This window comes from Falco rusticolus, chromosome 5, assembly GCF_015220075.1.
Source record: "Falco rusticolus isolate bFalRus1 chromosome 5, bFalRus1.pri, whole genome shotgun sequence".
Lineage (NCBI taxonomy): Eukaryota > Metazoa > Chordata > Aves > Falconiformes > Falconidae > Falco > Falco rusticolus.
In genome coordinates this window covers 21,351,485-21,378,474 of record NC_051191.1, presented here as the reverse complement: position 1 = coordinate 21,378,474, position 26,990 = coordinate 21,351,485, and the positions used below count along the sequence as shown (strand labels likewise).

Sequence of the window (26,990 nt, the reverse complement as noted above, 5' to 3'; positions counted from 1 at the left end):
TACTCCCAGGGTATAGGGTGTGACATGCTGGGGGACCAGTGCATCTCCTGCTGAGGGAAATGCCAGTGGGTGAGGTGAGAGGACAAAGTGGGTGGCTTGGACTGATTTATTATCAGAGCTTTAAAAAAACAAATCAAAAGCAAAACACTGACAGATACAGAAATGCAGGCACTGCACCTCCCGTGCCCCTTCTCCCTCCTCAGCTGTGTGGAGATGTATTTAGGCACTAAAAACCAGAGAGGGGAGTGCTGCTCGCTGCCTGTGGTAATGTTGGACTCCGAAAGGTCCTGTGGTCAATGGAGAAACAGGACTGGGCTTTAAACGGCCCAGAGTAAGGTGGGCAGCAGCCGGGGATCCCCCTCCTTCCCAAGGGAGGGCTGCAGCTTGTTGGCAGTTAATGATGCTGCTTTATCAAGACTTCTTGTTTTCCTGGTATCAGTATGGACAATCCTGCTGTTATTAATACAGACATTTGGGAAGATTCCTGGGTGAGTACTCAGAGTTAGCTGATGGCAGCAGATGGGCTTGACAGCATGGGGCAGTAAGAGATGGATAAGGTGGGCGATGGGAGGGCAGATGATGATGGCACTGAGCAGGTTCTCCTATGTCTCATCTGAGGCTAAATGGAAAACTTCTACCCTAGGGTGAGGGATGCTTGGGACTTCTCTTGGAGCCAGATCTAGCCTTTGTGTTTGGGAAAGTGTGGTAGGGCCAGCACTGTGGGTCCCTTTCCCAGTGCTCTGCTCTGCAGCAGGACGAGCCCAGCAGTAGCCATGGGTGGCAGTGAGGAAGCCCCAAAGATGTCTGACACTGCCCTGAGGTGCTCTGCTTGGTGCTGGGAGCAGGGGTAAGTTGTGGGGCGAAGGAAGCCGGGCTGTCTTACAAAACCTTGCTCGTGAGATGACTTTCTCTGTCCCAGTGTGTCCTGTCCCCATTCCAGGTAGCGCTGCGGATGCTCTTAACTCCTCTCCCTCCATGAGCTGCTGTGGATCCTCTCCCTCAGAGAAATCACGGCCCTGCCCTGGCAGAAGCAGTGACACTCTGCTCTTCTGCTTTCATGTATGGAATTGCACAGAGGGAATTAACTTGCCCTTAAAACGGAGAAAAGGGAGGAACCTGGGCTGGAGATGAAGACAAGCAGGAGATGGAGCAAGAAAAGCCTGTAGCTATGTATCTTTCAAGCTGCACCACAGAGCAAAGCCTCTGCCACTGTGAACGGGCAAGCTTTTACTCAAAATCTCAACATGCAGTAGACTAGCAACAACTCAAGCAAACCCTCAAAAGAGAGCTGTGAGCTTTGCAGTGCGTAAAACAAGTCTTTATTTATTTATTTTTAGGAAGAGTGGTCTCCAAGATCTGGTGCCTGTCATGCAGCAGCCACCCCAGGTTACTGGAAGGGGAGAAGCCCCTGGAATCCCATCAGTGGACAACACTCATATCTGCTCTCATCAGCAAAAGCAAGTCTTTGGCCCTTTTATTCTGTAATGCTCTTGGCTGTGCTGCCCGAGGCCCCATGTGCTGGGGATGAAGTGTGCCTGGGTTGGAGGGGTGAAACCAGCTGCAAGCCACTGGTGGAGGGCACGGGCAGGCTCTGGGCTTGTGACTTCAGTGGTCCAGTCAACAGACGAGGCTTGGGCACTTGTGTTTGGGTGACCTAGCAGTGACTTTGTGTCACAGGGATGTCAAGGGCTGCATCGTCCTGCCTGGGTGGTGGAATGCGTTCCACATCAAGATTTAAAACTATGTGACAGCGTTGCTGACAGCTGTCAGTATGAACCCAGCCTGAGGTCAGATGTGCCCCAGAGCAACACCTACCACCTTTTTCCCTGTGTTTACATCAGTGGAAAGCTCCTGGCTGATCCTATAAAGCTGCCAGGGCAAGGAAGACATAAGGGCTTAAGGAATCTGCTTGATCTGAGACCTAGGCTTGAATGGTTTTAATAGGATGGTTCTAATATTGCCTTGGTGATGATGGAAGATGCTTTCTGAAGTAGGCAAGGGAAGAACTAGCACATGTATGACCAGGCTGGTCCAGTACAAAGGTCCTAGAACTGCAGGCCAGAAGGCAAAGAATAAGAGCAGATACTCAGCCTCTGTAGAGGTGAGAACCACTGAGCTAAGGGCAGAAGAGGGAGCTGGAGAAAAGGTCCATTGGCCCAACATGGTCCTGCAGAAGAAGACAGCACAAGCCAGGGGCAGGACAGCAAGTAACCTTTCTCTGCCTGCAGCTGCCAGCAACGTCTGGGTTGGGCTCCTGAGCCAGAGCAGTGGGATGATGCAGCAGTCATGCAGGCTTGGAAGGGGCTGAAATAGGATGATAATGCTCTCCAGGAGCAAAGGCTTTCTGTTCCACAGGCTTTTTGCTAGAAGCCAGATTACAGTTGGGGATTGCAAAAGCTACACAGCGCAGCTGAGGTCTCCAAGTTTTGCCCTGTGAGCTGCAAGTCCTGCAAAGGTGCAATGAAGGGGACAGATACAAGAGATACAAGCAGTTGCCACCAGTTTCTGTGGTTCAAAGTACCAGAGAATGCTTCAGCTATGATGCCCAACCTTTATTTTTCTGGGTCTTGGTGCAGGAGTGGCAAGTGAGGCTACAGAAGCTGGGGGAAATCTATCCTCAAGAGCAGGGGGAGCTTAACACTGGGCAAATAGTAACACTTCAATTGAACATCACAGGTAGGTGCTCCCTAAGAGGGGTAGTAGTGACTCAGTCAGTCAGAGCTGTTCAGATTGGCAATGTGAAAACAACACTGTGGTTTATTTAAACATAAATGCAATCTCCTAAAAAGAAACTAAAATGCCTTTGCCTCTGATGATGGAAGAAGGTACTAGGAAAAGCTGATTTTTTTTATTTTTTTTTTTTTAAAAAAGCACTTTAAAAATGGGTCTTAAAACAAAAAGGATTTTGCACAAACCTGATGCCAGCCAACCAGAGCTGCTCAGAGTTCAATGGCCACTTACACGTAGTCTCCAGAGCAAACTTCACAGTAGGTGGAGCACAGCAAGACAAGACAGATATCCCTTCCTCTGCTGCCTGTACAGAGATGACCACTGCTCCCAGCAAGAGGGAGATGTTTCACCGCCTTTTGATGCTGCGTTTCCTGGGATGAGTGATCCATGAGCTTCCAAGGACCCAGACAGCCACTTGCACACAGCAATAACATCCCCCACCCCCAGAGGAATGCGAAGCTAACTAGAAAAAGGCTGATGTGTGGAGGAAGGAAAACAAAAATCTTACAGGTACATGTTAAGAGCCAGAAGCTGATAACCAGCACTTGAGCTGGCATGGGTGGCTCATACCCAAGCAATGGATAGGACACGCTGCAGGTTAAAAGACAGCTCTAAAATCTGTGGGGTGAGTTTTTGCTGTTAGCTTGTTCAGAGTGCAATGTGAGCTGAAGGGGTTAAGAAAGATTCAGCAAAACCTTTTCCCTCCCCTCACCACCCCGAGTAAACTACACAGTAGTCCATTAAATGGCAACTTTTAACCAGTCTTCCAAGCAAACCTTTCAATATGAAAAGGTGAGGAACACAGACACGGGGTGTTTCAAATAACTGCACACTGCACCAGAAAAACTGCACAGGCAAAGCTTTGCTCGCTGCCCCATGTGACATTCCAGCCATCTTCTCAAGCTCAAAGAGATGGAAACATGCCCATGAAACACATGCAAAGCCTTCAAGCAGAAGGAGTTCTCTTCTATAGACGGAGAGCTCAGCTGGGCATTAGGGGGTGATGAGTGTTATCCAAAGCAAAAGAACAGGTCAGCTGTTGTTCTGCACTGAATGTCCTCTGTTATATACATCTTGTGAAAATAGTAAGTTGAATGCACCATGTGTAAGCATGGGCTTGGACATTCGCCAAGCTCCCCACCCTCCCCAGTTAAGTTGCAAGCATGTGCTGATGATGGTTTGATGGCTGGATGTTATGGATTAGTCCCAGAGAGTATTTTTAATTAATGGTGTAATTTAGAGATCCATAAATAAAAAGTGGATTTTCAACAACTTAAAGTAAAAATTTCTAGAAAGGCATCAATGTATTTGCTGAGTAAGGCGTTGAGCAGGTTCCTCCATGTTCTTAGCAAGACCATCCATGGTATCCATAAATAGGGGGTGCAAGGGGGCTTCTTGAACATAGTGTGTCTTGGACAGAAGCATGAGATGTTCTCATTTTAGTCGCTCAACAAGTCCCTGCGTCAGTCCAAGGTGCAAAAGCTGAGATCTGGAGAGAGCTGCTAGCTGAGGGAAATATTCCAGGAGCTTCTCCCATGACAGTTCCAGCAGGCTGGGTACCACCAGCCACATTTTAAACAGAGAGCCAGTCCGTTTGTTTTCATGGATGTTGACCACCCCTCCATGAACGTACATGCAGCCAGCCTAGATGGGAAAAGGGGGAGAGGGGAGTTACATGGGGCACAGACTGAACTGGCACACCCACCCAAAGGTGCTGAGGAGCAACGCAGCTGGGAAAACCAGAATTTAACTCTCCAGATTCCCAGCTGGTTAATCACAGAGTGAGATACATCTCACACACCTTTATGTGCTGGTAACAGAAGTATCGCTGCCTGAGCTAGTCACCCCAGGCTCTTCCCAAGGGGAGGAATCACCGCTGAAGGGCATGTCTCTCATCTTAAAGCACGTATCCGCTAGCTTAGAGTGCTTTACTCTGTGTTTTAGGTGAATTCTATCCCAAGAAATCAATTTTAGGAGTGGGGCAAAGTGTTAACGAATTATTATAGAACCATACTTATGTTTCAGCTAAAAAGAATGTATTTTTTTAAAACTAAAACCACACTGTACAAAGACATATTGCATTACCTCTGCTGGCTCAGCATAACCCTGCTCCAGGAACGACATGAACACAGAGAGATGGGAAAAGATCAGCTGCTGACCTATTTTTGCAAGTGGTATTTTTTCAATACACAGGAAAAGCAAGGGCATTCCTGCTGTCCAGGCACCCACCTGCAGTCACCGAGCTGTCAGGGAAACACCTTTATCAGGCCTAGAGTTTCCCAGAAAGAGTCGCATTTATAACAGTCTCTGAACTAGATAACACTGCTCTTATAACCAAAGAACCCGACCTCTGACCTCACATGCTGCCCTAAGGCAATGATCAGCTGAAGGACAGTGAAGTCACAGCTAAATGCATTTCTTGCTTCCTACTGCTTATCAATCACAGGCCCCTAAGACTCTAGTCACGGCAAAAAGCTATAGCAATACCAACCTTCCCATTGGCAAAGGTCTCCAAAGAGGGCTACTCACCTGCTAATCTTTCAACTCAGGCTGTTCTCAGTAGGCTAAAACTACTTTACTTGGGGAAGTATTTGTGCTTTTTTTCCTTTTGCAAACAGGAACTGCTCTTCACACATGGAATTACTCCTTGGAACTGATACAGTTTAAAAGGTAAAATTCCGCATCGCTGCTTTTAGAAAGCAGAATATCCTGTGTGTTCCTGCTCCTTAAAAAGCAGCGGGAGTAAAAGGAGTCAATGCAGTGACCTCACCCCAGCCCTCAGACTCCAGAAAGATGCTGCATTCAGTGGAGGTCACCTCCTTGGTAACATCAGTTCAGCTCTATTTGAAGCCCACACAAACGTCAGAGTGCTTGAATGAATGGTTTGAACTTCAGGTACAGAGGAAAGAAATGAGTCACTTACTGGTGTGACAGCAGCACAGTGAAAATACACTGGTTCCGGCATGGCAGCTGGGAGCTTGACCCACTGGAAAGTTTGCAGGTTCAGCTTCCAAACATCTCCCAGAATCACTTCTCCATTATAGCCTCCACAAACGAACACATCTGTAAGAGAGGAAACCCACAGTGCTTACATGCCCAGCCATCCGTTATCCAGCAACTGCAGAACACATGGTGACTGAAGTCAGTGATCACCCTTCCAAAACAGTTTTAGGGTCAATAATTATTTTACCTTGACACAAGCTCTCGGTACCTCCTAAATCAGTCCCAGTGCACTGTTCATAATCACAGAGACCACTTACAGAATCACAGAATGGTTTGGGTTGGAAGGGGCCTTTAAAGGTCATCTAGTCCAACCCCGCTGCACGGTCTGGGACATCTTTCACTTGCTCCCAGCCCCGTCCAACCTGGCCTTGAACACTTCCAGGGATGGAGCAGCCACAGCTTCTCTGTGCAACCTGTGCCAGTGTCTCACCACCCTCACAGTAAAGAACTTCTTCCTAATATCTAACCCCAAATCTACCCTCTTTCAGTTAAAAAATGTTGCCCCTTCTCCTGCCACTACAGACCCTGGTAAAATGTCTCTCTCCATCTTTCTTATTAGCCCCCTTTATATACTGAAAGGCTACAATAAGGTCTCCCTGGAGACTCTCTTCTCCAGGCTGAACAACCCCAACTCTCTCAGCCTGTCTTCCTAGGAGAGGTGCTCCAGCCCTCTGATCATTTTTTTGGCGTCCTCTGGACCCGCTCCAACAGATCCACATCTCTCCTATGCTGACAACCCCAGAGCAGAGGCAGTGCTGCAGGCAGGGTCTTACCAGAGCAGAATAGAGGGGCTGAATCACCTCCCTTGACCATGCTTCTTGTTATGCAGCCCAGGATATGGTTGGGTTTCTGGGCTGTGAATGCCCATTGCTGGCTCACATCCACTTCCTAGCCTGCTGGTGATCCCAACCCCACCATGGCAGATTCAGAGCTAAATGACATTGACAAGCAGCAGTGCAATCCCACTTTTAGTAGCTGTATTACACCCCAGCTAACCTGAGTTCACAGGCACTTGGGTTTGATCAGATTCTAGCAGTTTTAAACCCACAGGGTGCAGCCACAGCCCTGGCTCCTAGTCTTGCTGCCTGCCAGAGGCAGGTCTTGCTCCTGGCTTTGCCCAAGTTTTCAACTCAGAGGCTTGCACTGCAGCAAAATACTGCTGATGAAGGTGACTGGAAGCATCTCCCAGCCCCTGCCTACCTTATTGGCACAGTTAGCACTCCTAAGAAATATAATCTGGTGCATCACTCCACCCTTTAACATACAGCATTTAGTAATCGATCTGAAGAGTTTTGAAAACAAGGATCAATATTGCAACTGCTTCTTCATGCCACTATGAGCAATTTGGGTTTTATCAAGTTTGGGGGAATGCATTCTTGGAGGACAACAAGGCTACGGGAGAGGCCCAAATCTAGTTGCAGGAACACTCCACCATTCAAAATTGTGGGTAACTGAACACTGACTGCACAAGCAGAGCCCTCTCTAAGCTGTGCCTCAAACAGTGTCATGCAAGTGATTTACAGCAAGACCACTCGGAGGATCAAAGTGAAGAACAAAAGGCTCTACAAAGCTCCATGCAGCTCCTAACATATAAAATGGCCCTCACTTTACTAGAGAATGGAAAGACTTGGATGATAACTCAGCTCATAATCCACTCCATATGAGCATTTCAGATTTACAACACCATGAAAAGGACCCGCTGTCAAAGAAATCCCTGAACAATCTTGTTTCTGAAGAACTTGACTTCCAGGGCTTGGCCCCACTTTGCCTTTCACAGCAGACTGTAAAGCTAACAGGTTAGTCATTGAGCTGGAGCAGGAGCATCATTCCTACATGTTCATGAGCTTGCAACCAGTAAGTTGCGAAGTACCACAGACACTTGTGGCTAAAATACGTGGAATTTTGCACTGAAGTGGCCACACATGATTTAGGTGTTGCATAAAATACTGCAGAATTCCAGAGAGTGACCGCACTGTGCACTGCAGAAATAAATTTGCCTACAGCAGCAAGACCTTGCATACGAAGAGTGATGCCAACTGGGCAGCTTAAGGCCTGTCAATAAGAAAGAAATCCTCTTCCAGAAAAGACACATGTGCCCTGCAGTCCTCTCAAACATGTATTGGAGGCCACCATCTCTAAGGCTATAAGGATGGGCTTGTCATTGCTAGGTTGTATAAGATACATCAATTTTCAAGCAGCAGATCTTACCATTTTTTATCTGAACACAGCTATGGCATCTTCTGGCTGCTGGGAAGCCTGAGGAGAATAAAAATAACGTATCAACTATAGTTGCTTTAAAGTGCTTGGGCAAGTGGTGATTATATCTCAACATACAATCATGGATAGGAGTCACTTGTTTCATTTATAAGGGGCTTCTGCTTTCCTACAATCACAGGTATAACATTTCTAATTTAACAACCATCTGCTTCAGGCTTGACTCCACCTTGGTCTCCAGGGAAGGAAGAAATGTGTGGAATGTCATTCTCCACAGACTCCAGCTCTCAACTCTGGCTTGGTGAAAAGCAGCAGCCGAGGGCCTACAAGGTTTCAGGGAAACCCCTGCTGCTAACCAGGCCAGCATGTGGTCCCTCAGAGGGAGCAGAGATGATGTGTATCTTCAGGGAGCAGAGCCAGCCACTACCATCTTTCCCACCCAGAGAGGGAGGGAAGCCAAGCTGCTATATGCTTCAGATGGGTTAGTCCTCACTGCTAAAGCTCTAAACAAGCAGGACCTCAAATCCAGCATTAAGCCACGTACTGTACAAGGTTATGAAGAAGACTTCCAGCCTACCAGAAAACTGCATCTTTAAGCACACTGGCCACTCTCTGGTTTACAGGGGAAGAAACAGGAAATTCCAGACTCACCAACTTTTTCATGAGGTTTTGTGGCAATTTCCTCCCAGGTGTTGGTTTCAAGGTTGTATGCATGGATCTGAAGGGAGAAAGAGGAGTCATTAGCTCCTCCTGGCTCTCCCAGCAGTACCATGATGCAGTTACAGGCTCTGACCCAGGGAACCACTATAAATAACCCCTCTTTTTCATTAAGTGTAAAAACAAAAATAGCTAATCGCAGCCAGCGACTAAGCAGGTATAAAATCACCTTCAAAGCATACCAGCTTACTCAAGCTTTCATCTCAGACTTTGCTATTTGAGCCCCACAGCTGAAGAAAAAGAATATTGCTTTTAAAAAAACTGGACCAATTAAACCCCACACCCTCCAGTTCTCAAAGGTCTTTAGAAATACCTATTTCATACTGCATGTAAGGAGAAAAGAAATGCAGAGAATGGAGAGGTAAGAAGTCATGTTAACTGCTGCAGTTTCAACTTTTTCGGAAGCAGAGCACTATTTAAATTCTCCTCGCTTACCGTTTTGGCATTCAAGATGAATTCACTCTTCCCTCCCCAAATTGTATTGGACAGAAACATTTACCACAAGAAAGGAAATTAAAGCATATGATTAAGAGGGAAGACAAGAAAAGAGGTACCATATCGATATCTGAATTTAATGTCAAGGAATTCTTTTTGCGCTTTCCTGTTTTGGGACAAATACAACATTTAGAAAGATGTCCTGAGTGGTTTTAAATGAGAACCTTTTATAACAGGTCTACATAAATGAAGCAGATTGGTATGGTCACTGCGTACCACAGATTCATCATCTGTAAGTCAACAAGGACATGTTTGTGGCAACATCAGGTTTTACTGAACTAGAAGAACAATCTACTCCTAGTTATCTATTTTTTTACCAAGCTCTCCAGGCAAAGGCAGATTAAGAGATCAGGTCAGTTATATTTCACTGCAGAAAATCTCCTATCAATGCAAGCATTCAAGGTTTCTGATTGCCTTACCTTATCTAAGGAATAAGCTGTCCAGGAAGTTCCACCTCCTAAGATATAAATCCGTTGACCATCATGCGCGATTTCATGTCTGTACCTGAAGGTGCGAAGAAGGACATTTAGCAGCACAAACAATTAGCGCAAGTGCACAGCAACAAAAGCCTTCTGGAAAACGCTGCCAAGTTTGAGTGGATTAAGCAGACACCCCAAGCCTGGCTATGCTGTATCAGTCCCTCACATTGGGAGCATTCAGACGTGGAAGTGTTCATGAGCAATTTGAACAGCACCCATCAGTATTCCAGCCCCTGCTCTCACTAAGATTATCGCTGATTCATCTCCCAGCCCTCCTTCCTCCATGCCTCATTACAGAACAGGACAAGGGACAGGGATCATCTGGAGCCTCTTCCCCTCCTCAGCACTCACGAGCTGCCCCAGGGTCCTCAGCTCTGTTCTGGCATCGCACAGGCCAGATTAGTGTCCTGGCAAAGGCTTCACACCCCACACCTACACTCCCCTGCACGCCACACTGCTGGAGCACTGGTTGTGCAAGGCTCACAGCCAAAACCATTGCTCTAAAAGTGCCCTGTCTGCACTCTCTCAGCTTCTCACTCACAGTAAAAGTGGTAACTCCCCAGTGTTACTGCTCTCTGAGACCGTCCAGCTTCTCACCTCTCCTCTGGCATGTCACAGGACATGTTGTTTGGTTTCAGTTGGATCCATTCTCTAGTGTTGAGGTCTAGCTTATGTAGGTCAGTACTGTAAATGTAACCAGTTGTTCCTCCAAACACGTAGAGACAACCATTGATGATGGCCATGGCCTGGAAGGTAACAAAGAGAAACCAGTTGGAAAGGATGCATGACATCAGTGTCTGAAAAAGAGAGAATTTCCACCCTCCCAAAGCAAGACACTGCTTGCAAAGCTCTACGTACAACTTACAAAATGACATGTTCAGGACAAACATGAAGGGCAAACAAGGACAACACACAAAAGATGGGGGTGGGAGGTCTGTAGGAATGGTAAGTAACTCCACAGTCGCAAGTTGATGACCTAGAAGTGGAGCTGCTGATTTTCAGGCATCAGACAAGACAGATCTGGGCAACAGGAGCTCCCAGAGCTAAAACCAAAGCACAATTAACCCTGAATCTCTTCCATGCTGACCTTATATAGATACTGTTATGCAGAATCTTATAAACCAGCCATCAGATAGCCAGCGGCATTAAGCATAACACAATTGATAAGTCAGACTAAACAACAGAGACAGCCTGTACAATTCAAAAGCACACAGACTATCAGCCTACTGAAGCTGTGAAGGTCATGCAGGCACCATTCCCTGATGCAGTCCAAGGTGGAAGCAGAGATGTAAGTTCCTTTTGCTCCCAACTGCCTGTTTGCCAAAGGCCAGCTCAAGCTGAATTGGGCAAGGGGAAGACTACTTTCCTTCCCTCAAGTGTCTGGGGCACATCTAAACAAGAAATTAGTTGGGTTATAAATGTCTGCACCACAAGTACACTGGCAGCATTACTGGAAAGCACAGAAAAAAGCGGCAGTCCTCCCGTGAGAGTGAATCTATTTTTCTGTACACCACGGTCACCGACAATATTATGTAAAGTCTTAAAAGTTGTTATTCTAATACAAGTAAGACCTATTAACCACTGTTCTCATTTATAGTTTGGGGTTTTAAAGGCTTTGAGGAGGCTTCAGAGAAACTCTAGAAACTACAACCACTCCTTAAATCAGATGTACTTTTTCATTCAACTGCATCTGGCATTTAGTTAACAAATTTTGGCTTTTCTAACTACAAGAAAACTACTCCTTTCCTTTGAAATCTCGAAGAACCAAGACCACCCTACTTCTTTATGAATGATACCTGACTTCCCATACACTTAGGCACACAGAGAACAATTCCAGTTACTAGCAGAGAAGACAACTCCATGCTCTGGCCTCTTTTCTGTGACACACAGCACTTCGTAGGCAGGTACACTCAAAGTGCCTCAACAAGGGTTGTCCTTCATACCTGGCCATAGATTCGATTGGGTTTCTTTCCTCGGCAGCTGAGCAGAGCCCATCTTTTGTACTTGACGTTGCAGACATGGACATCATTGCCATTGCTCTCCCCAAAGGGGATCCCGGTGCCCCCAAACACAAGCAGGTTGTTGCCATGCAATACAACTAGGAGAGAGAGACAGAGCAGGTACTTGTTGCTGTGAGACGCAGTAAAACAGAATGACTCTCTGCTCTGGAGACAGTAGGCAGAGAGTGTTCAATACTGTTCAAATACCCTACAATTCACACTATGCATTTATGGCTTTGAAATGCTCTAAAAGAGAATGAATGCAAGCTAAAAACCATGGTAACCAAAGGCCTACTTTTAAAAATGGCTAGTGAACAAAGAGATCTATTTTTGGATGCTTTAAGATGTCTCATTGCACGGAGCACCTGGCTGCTGAAAGTGCAGGTGACCTGCAACTATCAAGCTAAATACCTAAAGACTACCTCTTGCATTTGAAATTTTTTCTTTCCCTCTGCCTCAACCTGAGCAAAAGCAGAAAGAAAAAAAATCACGAAACCAACCCAAATTCAAGGCCTACTTGCAAAAGAGTTGGAAAGAGGATCCAGATTTGTTCTTGTCCAGTTTTGCATTCCACCAGGGACACCAATTAAAATAGCTTCAGGACTAGGCACACAGGAATTGAATTTCCATACGTACGTGACATGGAAGCTAGCTCCCTGGGCATGTAGCCTTCAGTGCCCATTTGATGCCACGTGTCTGTAGCAAAGTTGTAGCGCCAGAGTTCCCTGAAGAGCGGGTAGTCTTCATTCTCTGGCCCACCGGATTCATCATAGTCAGGATTGTAGCCTCCAAACACATACAAGTTGGCATTATCTGCCACACAACGATGGCCGCTTCTTGCTGGTGGAGATCTATGGCCTACAGCAAAATGAGAAGGTAAAACTGCTTCAGTGAAATGTCAACAGAGGAGCTGAGCTTGTGTCTGAGGGTCAGGAGCTGCTGCAGTGGTTCTCCAACAAGAGTGGCTGCTGTTTAGCCATAGGGAAGCATGTCTGCAGCTAGGAGGAAATGGCTCTGTAATGACAGATCCATTTCACAGAGCAGCAGTGGGGAGAACCTCTGTGTGCCACCATCTCATTCATGTCCACTCTAGCCCCTGGATCTCACCTGCCCGAGGACTGCTGCCTGCAGGCTGACGCATGACAATCCTTCCACATGACAAACCTTCCAGAAAAGCTATTTCTAGGATATCTTTATGACCCCCCCCTTCTGTCACTCTTTCTGTATGGTGGATTTCACTTCGGAAACAGTTCCAAAATGTTTATATTTAAAGCTGCCTGATGGGAACAAAAAAGAAAAGTAATGATTTGTTCTCCCTCCTCTACAAAGCTTCTATCCTTTTCTTCTTTTTCACTCCTGGCACCTTGCATCGCAAGAAGGCTCTTTCACCTTGGACAACCCTGGGCTTCCTAAACATTAAGCAATGCAGGTCTGACACAGCCAGTAAAATCTGGTCATAGATAAGGCATTTGCACTGGAAAAGAGCGCAGCAGGGGACCCATCTGAGATCCTGCAGGCTGAGCTTGATAACTGGCAAAAGTTACTCCCAAAAGGAAGCCCTCTGCCTACCCACCCTCCTCCCTAAAAGCCAACGGAAATAAAAGCGGGTAGGACAATTAAAGCTCAGACCTCAACTGGAATAGACAGAAAGACTGATTCAGTCCGGGTAAACCTAAACAGCAATATTCTTGTTGGACTATGGCAACTGAAGTCTTAGCTGAGGAGTGATCAAAAAGTAATTCCAGGCTTGCTCAAATTCGATGCGCAGCAAGAGCCAAGCACAGTGCCAGAAATGGACGTTTCTCTTCAACAAGACACAGAACCACATAACAAATAAGAAAAATGAAAGGAACAGAAAACGATCAGGTCCCTGAACAGAGAAGCTGGCTGTGAGATACGTGTAAGAACATCACCAGCTGACTAAACCAAGAAGGTTGCAGAAATCATTTTTCTATGCAATACAACAGTGTTTTAGTGAGAGTAATTCTAAGCTTCATCTTGAGAAGGGGGATACTCCCCTAAAATATACAATTTCAGCACCTAATCATCACTCCCTCAAGCACATCCTCTGCTTGTTGCACCTCCAGACAGGCCCCTTTTGGGCCAGTTGACAGTACAGAACAATCAAAAAAAAACCAAAGAAGATTCTCGAAGACCCCTCACCCAAACAAGAGATCTTCCCCACCCACCTGCTCTCACAGCTCTTTTACAGACTTTTAGGATGGAACAGGACCCAGTGAAGCATCTAATTAGGACGTGTAATGTTTTCTTCTTAGAGCCTGTTACAATTATCAGCAGTGAATCAGATACACGGAGCAACAACAAATGAGGCATCAAGCATCTTTCCTACAGGAAAGGTGAAATAAGTAATTTGTCCAGACTGAATAATGAATTTTAACTCGGCACAAGCAGCTTTGCTTAATCATGTTCTCTGTTTACTGCTGCTTTAAGCTCCAACTCTTGTCCAAAATTAAGCTGCTCTACAGGGTTCAGACAAACTCCTTGTGGCGAAGTTTTGACAGATTTGGGTTGTTTCCAGTAATAATTGTGTCTCGCAGCAATCCACACATAGAAAACTAATAAGCACTGGCTGAAAGAGAGGGGAAGAAAGTTAAGGAATTAACAGAAAAAATCTGTAGTCTTTGGCCTGGCTACTGAGGCTTCACGGTGCCATCGGGCACCTGGCATGGTACGGACATTAGCACACAGAAGAAGTGGATATTACATGTACTAATTGCAGCAGCAAGGAAGCTACTGGCCTCAGTGCTGGACTAAACTGTTAAACAAATACTACATGCTTTAGAGGTGATTCACAAAGGGAAAGAGAAACATCTGTCCCTTTCGGCTTTTTTATTTTAAACTCTGAAGCTATCCAAAGAGATGGATTCATTTTTAAGTGAACACATTGACAATAAAGGTATTTACAATCCAGGTAATTGTTCAGACTGTTGTAATTGCAGATGCTTCGAGAGGGCAATTCATCGATCTTGAATATCTGTAAACAAAACTGCCTGAGAAATGCCCATGCCTCCCTGCAGCCTATAGAGGATATCTCAGCAAAGGGCTCACATGTCTGTGCCCAGCCAAAGGGAGCTCATCCTGCTTGTTTCTTAATCATAGAATCACAGAATGGTTTGAGTTGGAAGGGACCTTAAAGACCATCTAGCTCCAACCCCCTGCCAGGGGCAGGGACACCTTCCGCTAGACCAGGTTGCTCCAAGCCCCATCCAGCCTGGCCTGGAACACTTCCAGGGATGGGGCAGCCTCAGCTTCTCTGGGCAGCCTGTGCCAGCGCCTCACCACACTCACAGTAAAGAATTTTTTCCTAATATCGAATCTAAATCCTCCTTTTATTTAGTTTAAAGCCATTCTCCCTTGTCCTATCACTACAGGCCCTACTAAAAAGTCCCTCCCCAGCTTTCCTGTCGGCCCCTTTAGGTACTGGGAGCTGCCCTAATGTCTCCCCGGAGCCTTCTCTTCCCCAGGCTGCACAGCCCCAGCTCTCTCAGCCTGTCTGCCTAGGAGAGGTGCTCCAGCCCCCTGATCAATGCTTGCGGCCTCCTCTGGACCTCCTCCAGCAGGTCCGTGTCTTTCTTATGTTGGGGGCCCCAGAGTTGGACACAGTACTCTTCTGTGTTTGCCCTGAAGGTCTCCAAAAAGACCTGAAAGAAGTGAAATTGGAGCTTAATTCCAGCAAAGACTGGGAGCACTGATACACACATTTTGCAAGGGAGTGAGGATTTAATTCAATCATCCATTAAATTTAAAAGGTGTTAGGGAATTAGGATTTCAAGTATTACATTAACTATAGATCCTACTTCCCTCTAGTCACAACACTTGCCATGAGAATTTCCCAGAGGGAAGAGAGGAGAATAAGGCTGAGTTTTATATAAAGCCAACAGACTAAAGAGTAAGAGGCATAATTCAAAGAAAATAAATTTAAAAACAAAACCAAGGAGGCCGCCTCTGTCATTCACCTCTCAAAATTCAAAAAGGGAAGACACCTGACTTTGCCATAAAGCCCCAGAACAGTTAAGTTTCCATAATAAGGGATCAATTTTTGATGCTTGCAGGTCCCTGAGATAGCAAGATAGGTACATTAAATCCATACGCAGCCCAGCTGGTTTCACCTATTCCCATTTACCTAGAAATCCATCTCCTACCTTTAAAAGATAATTTTTTTTCAAGATATTTTCAAGACACGGAAAGGGCATAGAAGCCAGAGCTGGTGTGGCGCAGATACCTGCAAGCACCCAGCTGGGATGGCCTGAAAAGACCATGCTTCCCAGGAAGCCATTCCTGCTGCAAACCACATTTGCTGCTAGTTCCCTGCCCATTCACACGACTCTCGCCAACAACTCAAAGGGTGCTGCGCACTACAGGAACAAATTTAAACACTCAGTAACTGTCTTTTTTCAGAAGCTAGGATTCTCATGGCAGAGCTAGCAGGAGAAATGATACCTGTCTCTGGTCAAGCATTCAGCTACTCAAGGGAAATCCACTGTCCTCAGCATTAAGTTGAGCACCAAATCGCAGATGAGAGTGGCTGAAATGCGTCTTCCTGCTGTGCCTGCCACACAGCGGTGACCCCCAGAGAAAGGAGGGGTGAAAATGCCAACCAGAGCAACGTTTCCAAAAGCTCAGGGTCAATCCCTGTAGCTACAAACATAAGCAATTTCATTTTGCTCTGCTCGAAAATAACAGATTTCCTGCTCTATTCAAGCAGACCCCAGCTGTGTTTGCTCAACACCATGCTCCTCATGTAGGAACTGACTGCTCTCCGAAGGCTTCACATTTCCAGCCTGCTGTTTTTAAGCTTTGCTCTTCACTGACCCCTTCACCTCAGTGGACTAGATACTCCCCCTTGCAATGGCCCATAGAAATTGACATATCTACCCATAAACAGGGAAAAAAAATATTCAATACATCTTCTGAGTCACCTATGCAAGCCCATTCACAAACATATCAATGAACCAAACAATCTTAAACGGAGTTAAATTGTCACCAAACTCTTCTATTCAGAATTGAAGTGACCTTAATCCACCTTAGAAGCTACACCTTTTTAAAGAGACCTGTAAAAGCTGAATCTATTTAAGAGTTAACGAAGATTAGTTTCTTCAGCAGACAAGCTCTATGACTTGCATCTCCAATAAAGAACTGCATTTCCATTTAATTATGTTTTATCAGATGATTCACATCTCCTACTGAAATTCTTCATGCAAGTTTTGGATCTGCTTTTGCTTCAGCATTAGTAGTGCACGACGAGCCTATTACACAAGTGCAAACTTTAGATGGTGCAGGAAGACAGAAAAACCCAAGAGTTTGGTATCTTCCTCCTCTAGTTAGCAAAGCCCATCTCATCAAGAGCTGAACCTGCCACAGATTAAGGAAGCACCCAACACTAAGCTAAGCCCAGCAAGGCACCATCACCGTGAAAAGCTGCAATTCACCGGGCCCTGCTATGAATCCTTGATGATGATGTGGAAAGTAGCAGGACAACGTACCAAGTCAAGACAGATTTGTGAGAAAGAGGGCATAAAGCTAGTTATAGAAAATGGCTTTAAAGTGGATGGATATAATTTGGAAAGCACTTGCTTTCCCAGTTTAAGACTCCAAAGCGAAGCAGAAAGGAAGATGGGGAAGGTGCATTCATAAGGAGATTTCTTTTCCTTGGTCCAGGGCAGAATGGAAACAATAAAACTTTCAGAGAATAAGAATCTCCACAAACAGAATGAAGCTGAACCATCACAACAGGGACATAATTAAGGAAAGTCCTAATTTAGGACTAAGCCATCTGATGGAAACTTGCTTGCTGGCTATGCACTGACCTGTTAGCACCCTGTTAAATTCACTCTTTTCAAATGATTCATTGACCTCAGAGGGAACGCTCAAATGGCCCAGATTGACTTTGTTAAAGTGGATTCCTAATTGAATACCTCTCCTGCAAAAGGTATTATTAGAACATGAGAGTAAGCAAAAAGGTGGCATGACTATCTGTTCCCGAGTTTCCTGATGTAACACAGCACAGCAACCAATGCATGAGACATTTGTTTCCTACCTCTCCAAAAACTGTGAATACAGAGCAAGTCTGGGGCAAGAAGGAGGAGAAAACAGAGATGTTCTTTAAGAAAATCTACAGAAACACATTATTTTGGAGAAGCGAAATGGTCCTGAATAGTGTCCAGCAAGAACCGCATTCAAAACGTCCCTCTTAAGGGGAGGACAAAACTGAACTGCACCTGCTGGTCCACAAATACTGTTCCTATTCTGACTAACACAAGCTTAAAAGATTATTAAATTCCAGCTCTGGGCCCTTGACAGCTACGGAAATCTATGGAAGGCCTGGAGAAAAAAAAAACCAAAAACAAAACAATACAAAAATCCCTTAGCATTATGAGATTATTTGAAGTTATAGAACAGATTAAATGCTACCAGCATGCCCAGAACCACAGCATGTGTCAACAGCTATGCTCAAGTCTACTGGACTTCTCTACTGCTTTTCAATAGCTCAATAATAAAATTATAGAAGAAGAAAATTAAACATCTAAGTACCAAGTAGCTGCAGTGAATCACACATAGCACAACCATAAGGTGAGACGTGCTTCAGACAGAGCAGCTCAAAGACAAGTTTCAAAGAACAAAGGCATTTTATTTTCATTTGATTATCCCCCCTTTCATGACCGTAGGAAAAAAAAAGCTGGCATCATCTCACTGGCTAGGTTAAAGAATAGGGGAGTACCTGCTATTTGAATTAGTAAACTAGCCAGCTGGCCTTTTTTTTTTTTTTTTTTTTTTTTTAAACAAGAGGGGGAAAAAGGTCTAATTAGCTGAAATAATTTCTTAAAAATAAGCAATGGAAGAGTTGAATATGAAGTTGTTATGAGACCCTGTCTGAAACCATCCTTGTTTCTTATCATGAACATGCTGTCACAGAAAACCCAAATAAATCAATTAATCAATGAGAAGCTCTTGGCAGAGGGTAAGGTCTGCTTATGCCATCAGGTTATGCAGAATTTAATTTTTCCCTTCTTAAGAACATTTTCCCTAATCATCACCACGCCTTGTTATCAGTTCCCAGCAAACCAATGCAATGCTGTTCTCCCAAGGTGGCAAATCCACAACCCCTGCCTCCCTTTCTCAACCAGCCTCAGAAGGAAGAGGCCAAGGGCTCCCACCATCTGCTCAGAAATCTGTAAGCAGAAAGGAAAAGAAGAATGACCTCTGGATAAAGCCAGGGCCAGGTATGAGGCTGAGTATTAGCCAAAGCCACCTGCAGCAGAAAAAAATGATTCCTAGATTCTTTGGGAGCAAAGATGATGAGGGAAGTGAAACTGCTAACTTCACACTTAAAAGGCAACTTAAAAGGCAAATAGAAACAGGCCAAATTCTTTTGCCATCACAGCTACCAGAAAGAGATTTGGCTGTAGCCAGCAGAAATGGCAGGAGCAGAACTAAATAAACATACTCCTCTTGCAAACACATAGCCCTTGCTTGTGGGTTAGTGTGACTGTAATGACTTTCCAGCTTCAGGATGCCTCATTCCTCAATTCTGCCACATGCTGTTGCTTGGTAAAGGTGCAAAAAATATCCTTTTGCACAGTCAGATCAGCAGCTTAGAAGCTGCAGGTGTTGATTTTAAAGTTTTGCCTGTTTATTCTCTTAGCCTTAAAAGATCACTAAAGACCTGTCTGAAATTGGAGTGCAATTATGTTTTGACACACTGCTTGCCCCATTCCAAGTTACCAAATTACAGAAATATCACAAAGCAGCAAAGCATTTATAATTTGGTTTTCCATGTATTGCTTGCTTGTTTCATGCAACCGTTTTATGGCTTGCTCATTTGGTTGTTTAAAGACATTGTAGTTCACAAAAAGAAAGGCAAGTAAGATAAAGGCAACAGAAATTAGGGAGAACTGTCTGTTCCATTCAGAATACACAGAGAATGATCCTCAAAGCCAAACTCAATAATTAAAGGCCAATGTGAAAGGTTTCACTCAAATCGTGGGGTGACGTCCAACTCACAAAAATCTGTATTTTCCTTATAGCACATGGCTTTCTCCACAGAAGAAGCAAACCTCTGTTTTTTCCTTTCCCTTTTGTCCATCTCACACTAAAGCAGCCAAAAAGCAAAGGAAAAGCAGCAGATGCAGCCAGGGGATGTTCTGACATCTAAAAGCTCAGTTCAGTGCAGTAGGGAGGTGGTTGCTCAGGGCAGTTTCTTCCCCAGTAAAACAAACCTTCCTGGGCACTCAGGGGAATTGCTGAAAGGTATTCATGCGGTATCAGCTTCTGAAAAGATGTACACACTCAACATCATCATCATCTGACGCAGATGACCTGAGATAAAAAGGATGACTGTTCTTGGGTTCGGGGCTTCCACATGCAGGTGGGATTCAAGGTCAGAATAAATGCTCAGCTTCTAACCTTCAGAAAAGAAGTTTATGCAATAAAAGTTACCAATGTTTCTAAATCTCAAGGACGATCAAACATTTTGGGTTTTTTTTCCAACCAAGATGCATTTGGAAAAAACACTTTACATGTGCAGCATATTTTTTGGCAACACAAGTCTCAAAGTTCTTTACATATTTGAAAAATGGGAAACAATGGCACAGAAAAGCTTACAGATTCATACTGCTAAATGAAGTTTGCTTCAAAAACAAACCCCACCCATTTCTTAAGATGACGCCACTTCAACCATAAGCTCACAATGGTCATCCAAACGTTTACAACCAACACTACACACCCTTTCTTACACTAGCTATTTAAAGCACCACCTCAACCACACTGCACAAATTTACCAAAACAGCTATCAGTGTTCACAGCACACAGTGGGGCAGCTGTGTTTTCATCTCCAATGCAGGCTCAACACAGCAGGCAGAATAAAGAGCAGACCTACTGAGGTGGCTGCACACTTCTGCCAAGCACTTCTGCTTTGAAAAATTAAAGATTAAATGCTGCTCTACCTGTAGTTCCTTGAGCAGTATCATACAATGAGGCAGAGCAAGGGAAGGCAGCTGACCCATAGTGTAGTCAGAAAGCATCCAGATTTGAGCTTTCGTTGTAGCACTCACTAGCTAACGCTGTACAAGCTCCCAGTTCATTCCTTGAACAAAGAGGTATCATTTTCCCTCTTTAATTTGATGGATTAGAGGTTGCCATGCACATCAGGTAATCTGAAATAGATAAATGTTGAGTTTAAACATTTGGGGCTGGCAGTGAAATAAAAGCAAGGATGACATTCTGCCAGGCTACAACAGGGAAACTCTGCCAACTAGATTGCTAGAATTAAAAACCAGAATCCTGCGCTGCAATGAAAGCATTGGTGAGTTTAATACTCTGAATTTTCACTCTGGTTAAATACTTGCATCTAGAAAGACCTTCCTCCTAGATCTACCTGACTATTTGCTATTTTCATATTTACTGGTGAAAACTATTTGCACGTACAGCCACGAATCCTCTTCACTTCATGTGTGGCTCAAATCCAGATTTGAAGACTATGCTGAAGTATTTTAAATCAAGCCTTTCTTGCCCTCTCCTCCAGACCACCTGGAATAAAGCATGGTTTTATTCATTGCTGCAACATAACCAACAGATACCCAGGTGTAACCTCAAACACTTCCCACAACAGCAACCCCAGCACCATCCTTTATAAGGTCCCTTTTTTCTAAACCTATTTTAATCGCAATATCCACTGTAGGGTCAGTTGCAAAGTAAAGGGTGCAAGCAGTCAGTGCACCAAAACTAAGTGTGAGATCTTGCACAAGGGGAGGGTAATTTAATTTTACAAAATATTTAAATAAGCTGGTTCTGGCTCCTCATACCCACAAGAACCAAGTATATCCAAGTGATCTGGCCAGGATCACTTATGTACAGCACAGAGGGTGAAAGGATGACAGCTCCCAAGTCCTTACTACGATTCCTAGGTTGTTCTTCATTTAGAAGGACAGATTAGTTATGGACAGGTCTTTTATACCCTCTGGCTCCTCCAGCGAGATGCTTTGGCCTTGGAGTTTTGCTTCCTTCTGCTTCCATGAAGTTTAGGGAGGTCTGCTGCCTATTGTCTGCATTTCCTCATTTTGAGGTCTTAAAGTTCTTCCTGTTGAGCTAACAGGAAAAGGAACAGCACAGGCACTGAGCCACAACCGCATTGACTTTGTCCTGTTATCAGGGTGTAAGGTCTTCCGCTTGTAAGGCTTGCCCCAAACATGCTGGCTCTTTCCATCAATCTGTGATCTTCAATCCTACTAATCCCAGTGCAAGGCCATACCACATGGCATATATTATACCGCAACATTATCAGCGTTACTACTAGCAATATAATTTCTATTTCAAGCACTATTTCTGGAAATACAAACTAAATAACTACAGGATGTAAAGCTAACAAATACAGCGTGGCTTTTGGTTCCCAAAGTAACATACCAGCGGTGAATAGCTGAGGTGTGTGTACGCATCCTCTTTACTGCTTCTTAATGCCTTCTAAAGATGGTATCAGTATTATTTTCCCTCCTACCTAGTTCTTCAATATCCAGAATAGCAGGTTTCAATATCTCCCTTTCTATTTATGATTTCTGCAAGACTTCTGAAGGACATTTAGGTCAAGGGCTAAAGCCAAAGCACTGCTGGCTCTTAGGAGAGAGAACAAGAAAAGTCAATATTGACTTTGACTCCAGTCTTCAAAGCTTCATCTTTTTCATACCAGCCAGACAAAATAAGTTTGTAACTCATGTAATCAGAGTCCCTTACAAATGTTTGGATAAGCAGGCTGTGAATGCGTCGCCGAGAACAAGGTTTAAAACCTCTTCGTTCATCCAGCTGCATTTAGCCTCTCCAGATTCCACAGCTCCCTTCAGTGGCAGGCTGCCCATGCCTGAAAAATACCCAAGAGAGAAAGCAGCTGTGCCTTAGCCCCCAGCACCTGAATGATGACTGCCTGGAGCCGAGGGCAGCTAAGAGAGGCCAAAGAATGTGGCCAAGGATACCAAGATACAATCCACAGGCCACCAGCCAAGAACCTTTCAAATATCTGAAGTCTGTAAAGCAGTGTTTCTAAGAGAATGGTCATTCCCACATCCAGACAGGAGAGCTTTTGGGTTTGGATCAATGTCCAAATGGGTCGGTCTTCACCCTGCTTCTCAGAGGCTTTTGTTTTCAAACCTCTTTGTAGCAATCATGCATTTCAAACATTTCTGCAAGTGTGCAACTGGTTGTCAGTATTTCCTGTGATTAGCAGAACAAGAATGGGATTGTAATAGATGAGATAGCATCCCAAAGTGGAGAATAAAATAAGGAGTTCTTAATGAGTGAACTGTCCTTACTGAGAAACCAGAGCAATAAAGGAAACATTTGCCCCAGAAATGTATATATTACAGACTTCACACCACTAAAATTGAGTGTTCCTTGGGTTGTTTGTTTTTTTAAAAAATGTAGAAGGAAAATAAAGACATTTTGGAAAATGAGAACCAAAGAACAGCCCAGGTCGGAAGGGACCTAGAAAGATCATCTGGTCCAACTTCTCATGGGAAAGGGAGCCGATACCAGATTATTCAGTGCCTTTGCATCTTGAAACTCTCCAGCAATAGGGACTCTACCACATCCCTGAGGAGGTTGTTCCAGTGAATGATTGTTCTTACTGTAAAAAATGTTTTTCTCACATTGAGATAAAACTCCCATTGCAATTTGTACCATTGCCCCTTCTTATCTGTGTAGCTCCTTGTGAAGACAGACCCTCATTCCTCTTTCTAGCTGTCTTTTAAGTACTGGAAAAACATGGCAAACTTCCACCCAACCCTCCTCTTCTCCAGGGAGATCTGACTCCTTCAGCCTTTCCTCATAAGGCAGGTTCTCCAGGCCTTTGACCATCTCCTTCGGACCTTTTCCAGTCTGTCTATGTCTCTCTTGACTTGTGGGGACCAGAGCTGGACACAACACCCCAGGGGCGGCCTGACAAGTGCCAAGTAGAGCAAGATGATCCCATCCCTCTGCTAGTAATGCCCCTGTGAATGCAGCCCAGGACCTGATATGCCTTTGTCACCGACTCACAGCTTGCTGTCTAGCAGGAACCCCAGGTGCCTCTCAGCAAGACTGCTCCCCAAACCACACAGGTCCCAGCCTGTACTAGGTCTTGGAATGTCATCCCAGGTGCAGGACTTGTATTTTGGTTTTGTTGAACTTCATACTGCTCTTGCTTGCCCACTCTTCTGGCCTATCCAGGTCTCTCTGTAAAGTTATCACATTAATTAAAGTATCACATGTACACTGCTCTTCAGACAAATAGCTTTTGGCTTGCTCCTCCATGTGACACAAAGGAGTTCAGGATTTTTGGGTTTGCTGTTGTATTTTTTAAAAATATATATTAGAAACTCCAAATCTCTCCGTACAAAAAAACCCTCTGTGACTGGCACACTGGGAAAATTATAGCTCAAGACAAGACCATAAATGCTGAGCATGGGAGAGGCAAAGATATATTTAGGTCTCCAGATTGTTTCTATCCACTTAACCCCAAGAGTCTGATGAAAACACTGGAAAAAAAAATAAGTGTGCACAGGAAGATTTCCTATGTGGAGAACAAACCACGTACCAGCTGTATTTGACATTTTTGCTCTTTCTAAAGCCTACAAACACTTAAAAATAGCTCCTTCCTTTCCCTTATCCAACATACAATTATAGATGTTTAAAGAATCTTTACCCATCAAGAGACAGCAAAAACAAAGTGCCTTTTTTTTTTTAAGCTGTTAAGCCAGCAATGAGACTCTTTTGTAGATGCTGCTTAAGAAATGCCTCTATTGAGAAACCCTTGACAGAAATACTCCCCTTGAGAAAGCAAATAGAGCAGCACAACCCTGGCACGAGGTCTTACTAACTGCCTGCTTACCTTTTGTAATCATTTCCTTGTGCAAATTAAATTCTCCAGAGTGAAAAAGGTGACAAAAGCTTAAAATCTTTCCTACGAGTAGGTGGAAAAGGAGAATGTGACAAAAGCAGCACCTACATCAATGCGTATGCTCTCATGTTTAACCAAGAAATAGCCCAGATTTACTTCAAATGACGCATGGCTTAGCAGGAGCAATGGAGCTCTGCAGAGAGGTATGCAGCAAATGCATCCAATGCCAAAGCATGCTATGAGCTCTTTGTAGGCCTTCACAACAGTAATTACTTATAAAAATGGGATTAAAAGGAGATAGCATATTTTATGGACGGAGTCTAGGGCACGGAATGGCAGGGGGAAAATGAAGGAATGCCTCTTGAAAACTGAGAATTGAGAGGTAAAGGAGGTAAAAAGAGAATTGGGAGGTAAGAAAACAAACCTGCTTGGAGGAAACGGAAGGAGGGGGGAAAAATATTGTTCTTTATCTCAACCGTTATGTAAGGGCTGCTGCTGGAGATCTATAAATAGCATTTTAACAGGTGTCAATCAGGGAGAAAACTCCAGTAATCGACCGCAATTGCATTTTTCCATCAAGTACTTTTTCAGCAAGATTGACAGTCAGCTTCAGATTTAAGGTTGGACTTAAGTGCTAAGGCTGAATTGTTCAAGGGTAGTTTGGCCCGGGGCTGTACCATCAGCCCCTGTACAGGTGGTGGAGGGCAGAATTCCATGTCGGGACATAATCTGTAGCCAAAAGTGGAATTGTTACAACTGCATCAGGAAGGTGTACTACCAGTTTGCTCAAGCCAACAATTAAAATTCAGGAACATGAAGATAATCAGATCTTGTGTTACCAAAAAAGGCCCTTATCACAGGAGGAAGGAAACATGTTTGAGAATTTACCCAAAAATAAGGGTGTGGAGCCACTTAGTGAATTCACAGTGGTCCTGCATGATTCTCGAAGGCATCCCTGCTGCAAATCCAGATTGTGACAGGTTTCACAGGAAAGGAAACATGGATCCTGGCCTGAAGGCCTGTTCACAGCTGCTAAGGCCTGTTCACAGCTGCTGGTGATGCTCCAGACATGTGGTATACAGGCTCCTACCCCTGGGACCAGGAGGGGCTTCACATCCCCCACCGAGGGACGTAAGTGGCAGGGCCAAGGGCAGCTGGGGCAGAAAACGATGCCCAGGGCCTGGGGTACCCACCTCCTGTGCACACCCTGTGGCCCTTGAGAGCAGGGGGTGCTGCGGAGATAAGGAGAAGGGGATACCCCAAACCAACTGGGAATACCTCCTCATCACAGAACCATGGTGTGTCTCCCATCCCTCCCAGTATCGCAGAACAGCTGGGATGGGGGTGATCTCCCCAGTCCTGCAATTGTGGCGTAACTTCAGTCTCCTCCACCTAATATCCTGGGGCTGTTGGGATGGGGTAACCCCCCCAGCATACCAACACTTCTAGAAAGGAGGTGGAAATAAGGAAGAACCATCTTTCCCAGGGCCCAGGACTGGAAGAACCACCTTTCTCAGGGTACAGAACTGGGCTGAAATCTCATCCAAGGGCCCTCTGGTGGCCTGGACCCCCATTCCAGGATCACCCCCTGCCAGGACTGTGGGGTCCCACAATCCAAAAACCTGATATGTTGGGATTGGGGGGGTGGGGGGTGTCACCATGGGTTAGCCCAGGTCCATCCACAATCCCAGGGTGACTGAGATGGGTCTGACCCCCAATAGAGGCTGTGGAATATCCTGCCCCCCCGACCTGTGTCCATGGTGATTGGGATGAACTGCCCATGTAGGGCATCCAAGCATTCCTCAATGCATTGAGACCATCAGGATGGGGAGGGTTGAACTGCCACCCCTCAGGGTCGTAGGAGGTTGTGTCACACCCCCTCCACCCCCGAGACTGTCTCCTTCAACACCCTAAGACAGTTTTTAAAGTGATAACCGCCCCTATCCATGACTGTGGGCCCCCATATCCCAGGGCTGTTGGGACAGGAATAGCCCGGCCCTCCCCACACCACCCTCGGGCCTTGGGGACGGGGTGACCCCTATCCCGGGTCCACGAAGTACCCCAGCTTCCCTCCAACATGTCCCCGAGCTGCGGGGACGGGGATAACCCCCACAACTGAAGGGTACCCGCCCCCTCAGAGCCCTATGGACGGGGATGCCCCGGTCCCCGACAAGCTGGGGCCTTGGGGACGGGGTCACCCTCGCCCCTAGAACCGGCTGCCACTCACCCGCCGAGCGCGGCCTGCCCGGCAGCTGCACAAAGCGGTTGAGGAGGCCTCCGCCGCCAGCCGCCGCGCTGCCCGAGCCCTCCCTGACGCCCTCCCGGGCACCGTCCGCCGCCGACATGGCCCCGTCTGCTCCTCCTCAGGGCGAGCCCAGGCGGCGGCCAGCAGAGGCCCCCCTCTCTCCCCTCCCCCGCCGCCGACCAATCGGCGGCGAGCTTCTGCGGCCTCGGCCTATGAAACGCAGGCTT

At 45.5% G+C, this 26,990-nt stretch overlaps 1 protein-coding gene across 2 annotated transcripts; it reads right to left on the bottom strand.

Moving 5' to 3' along the window:
* Positions 1 to 92: 92 nt before the first annotated feature.
* Positions 93 to 26,935, bottom strand: KLHDC10 (kelch domain containing 10). Of its 2 annotated transcripts, XM_037388368.1 has the most exons (10): positions 26,746 to 26,796; positions 12,746 to 12,915; positions 12,275 to 12,496; positions 11,582 to 11,736; positions 10,236 to 10,384; positions 9,579 to 9,663; positions 8,599 to 8,665; positions 7,942 to 7,989; positions 5,654 to 5,793; positions 93 to 4,374 (listed from the first exon to the last, which is right to left on the bottom strand). In XM_037388368.1, the coding sequence occupies exons 2-10, from the start codon at positions 12,777 to 12,779 to the stop codon at positions 4,165 to 4,167; spliced, it is 1,110 nt and encodes a 369-aa protein (XP_037244265.1). In that variant the 5' UTR covers positions 12,780 to 12,915; positions 26,746 to 26,796; the 3' UTR covers positions 93 to 4,164. The 2 variants fall into 2 exon arrangements, with proteins under 2 accessions (XP_037244265.1, XP_037244264.1); XM_037388367.1 differs by lacking the exon at positions 12,746 to 12,915 and having other exon boundaries at positions 26,746 to 26,935.
* Positions 26,936 to 26,990: the final 55 nt, after the last annotated feature.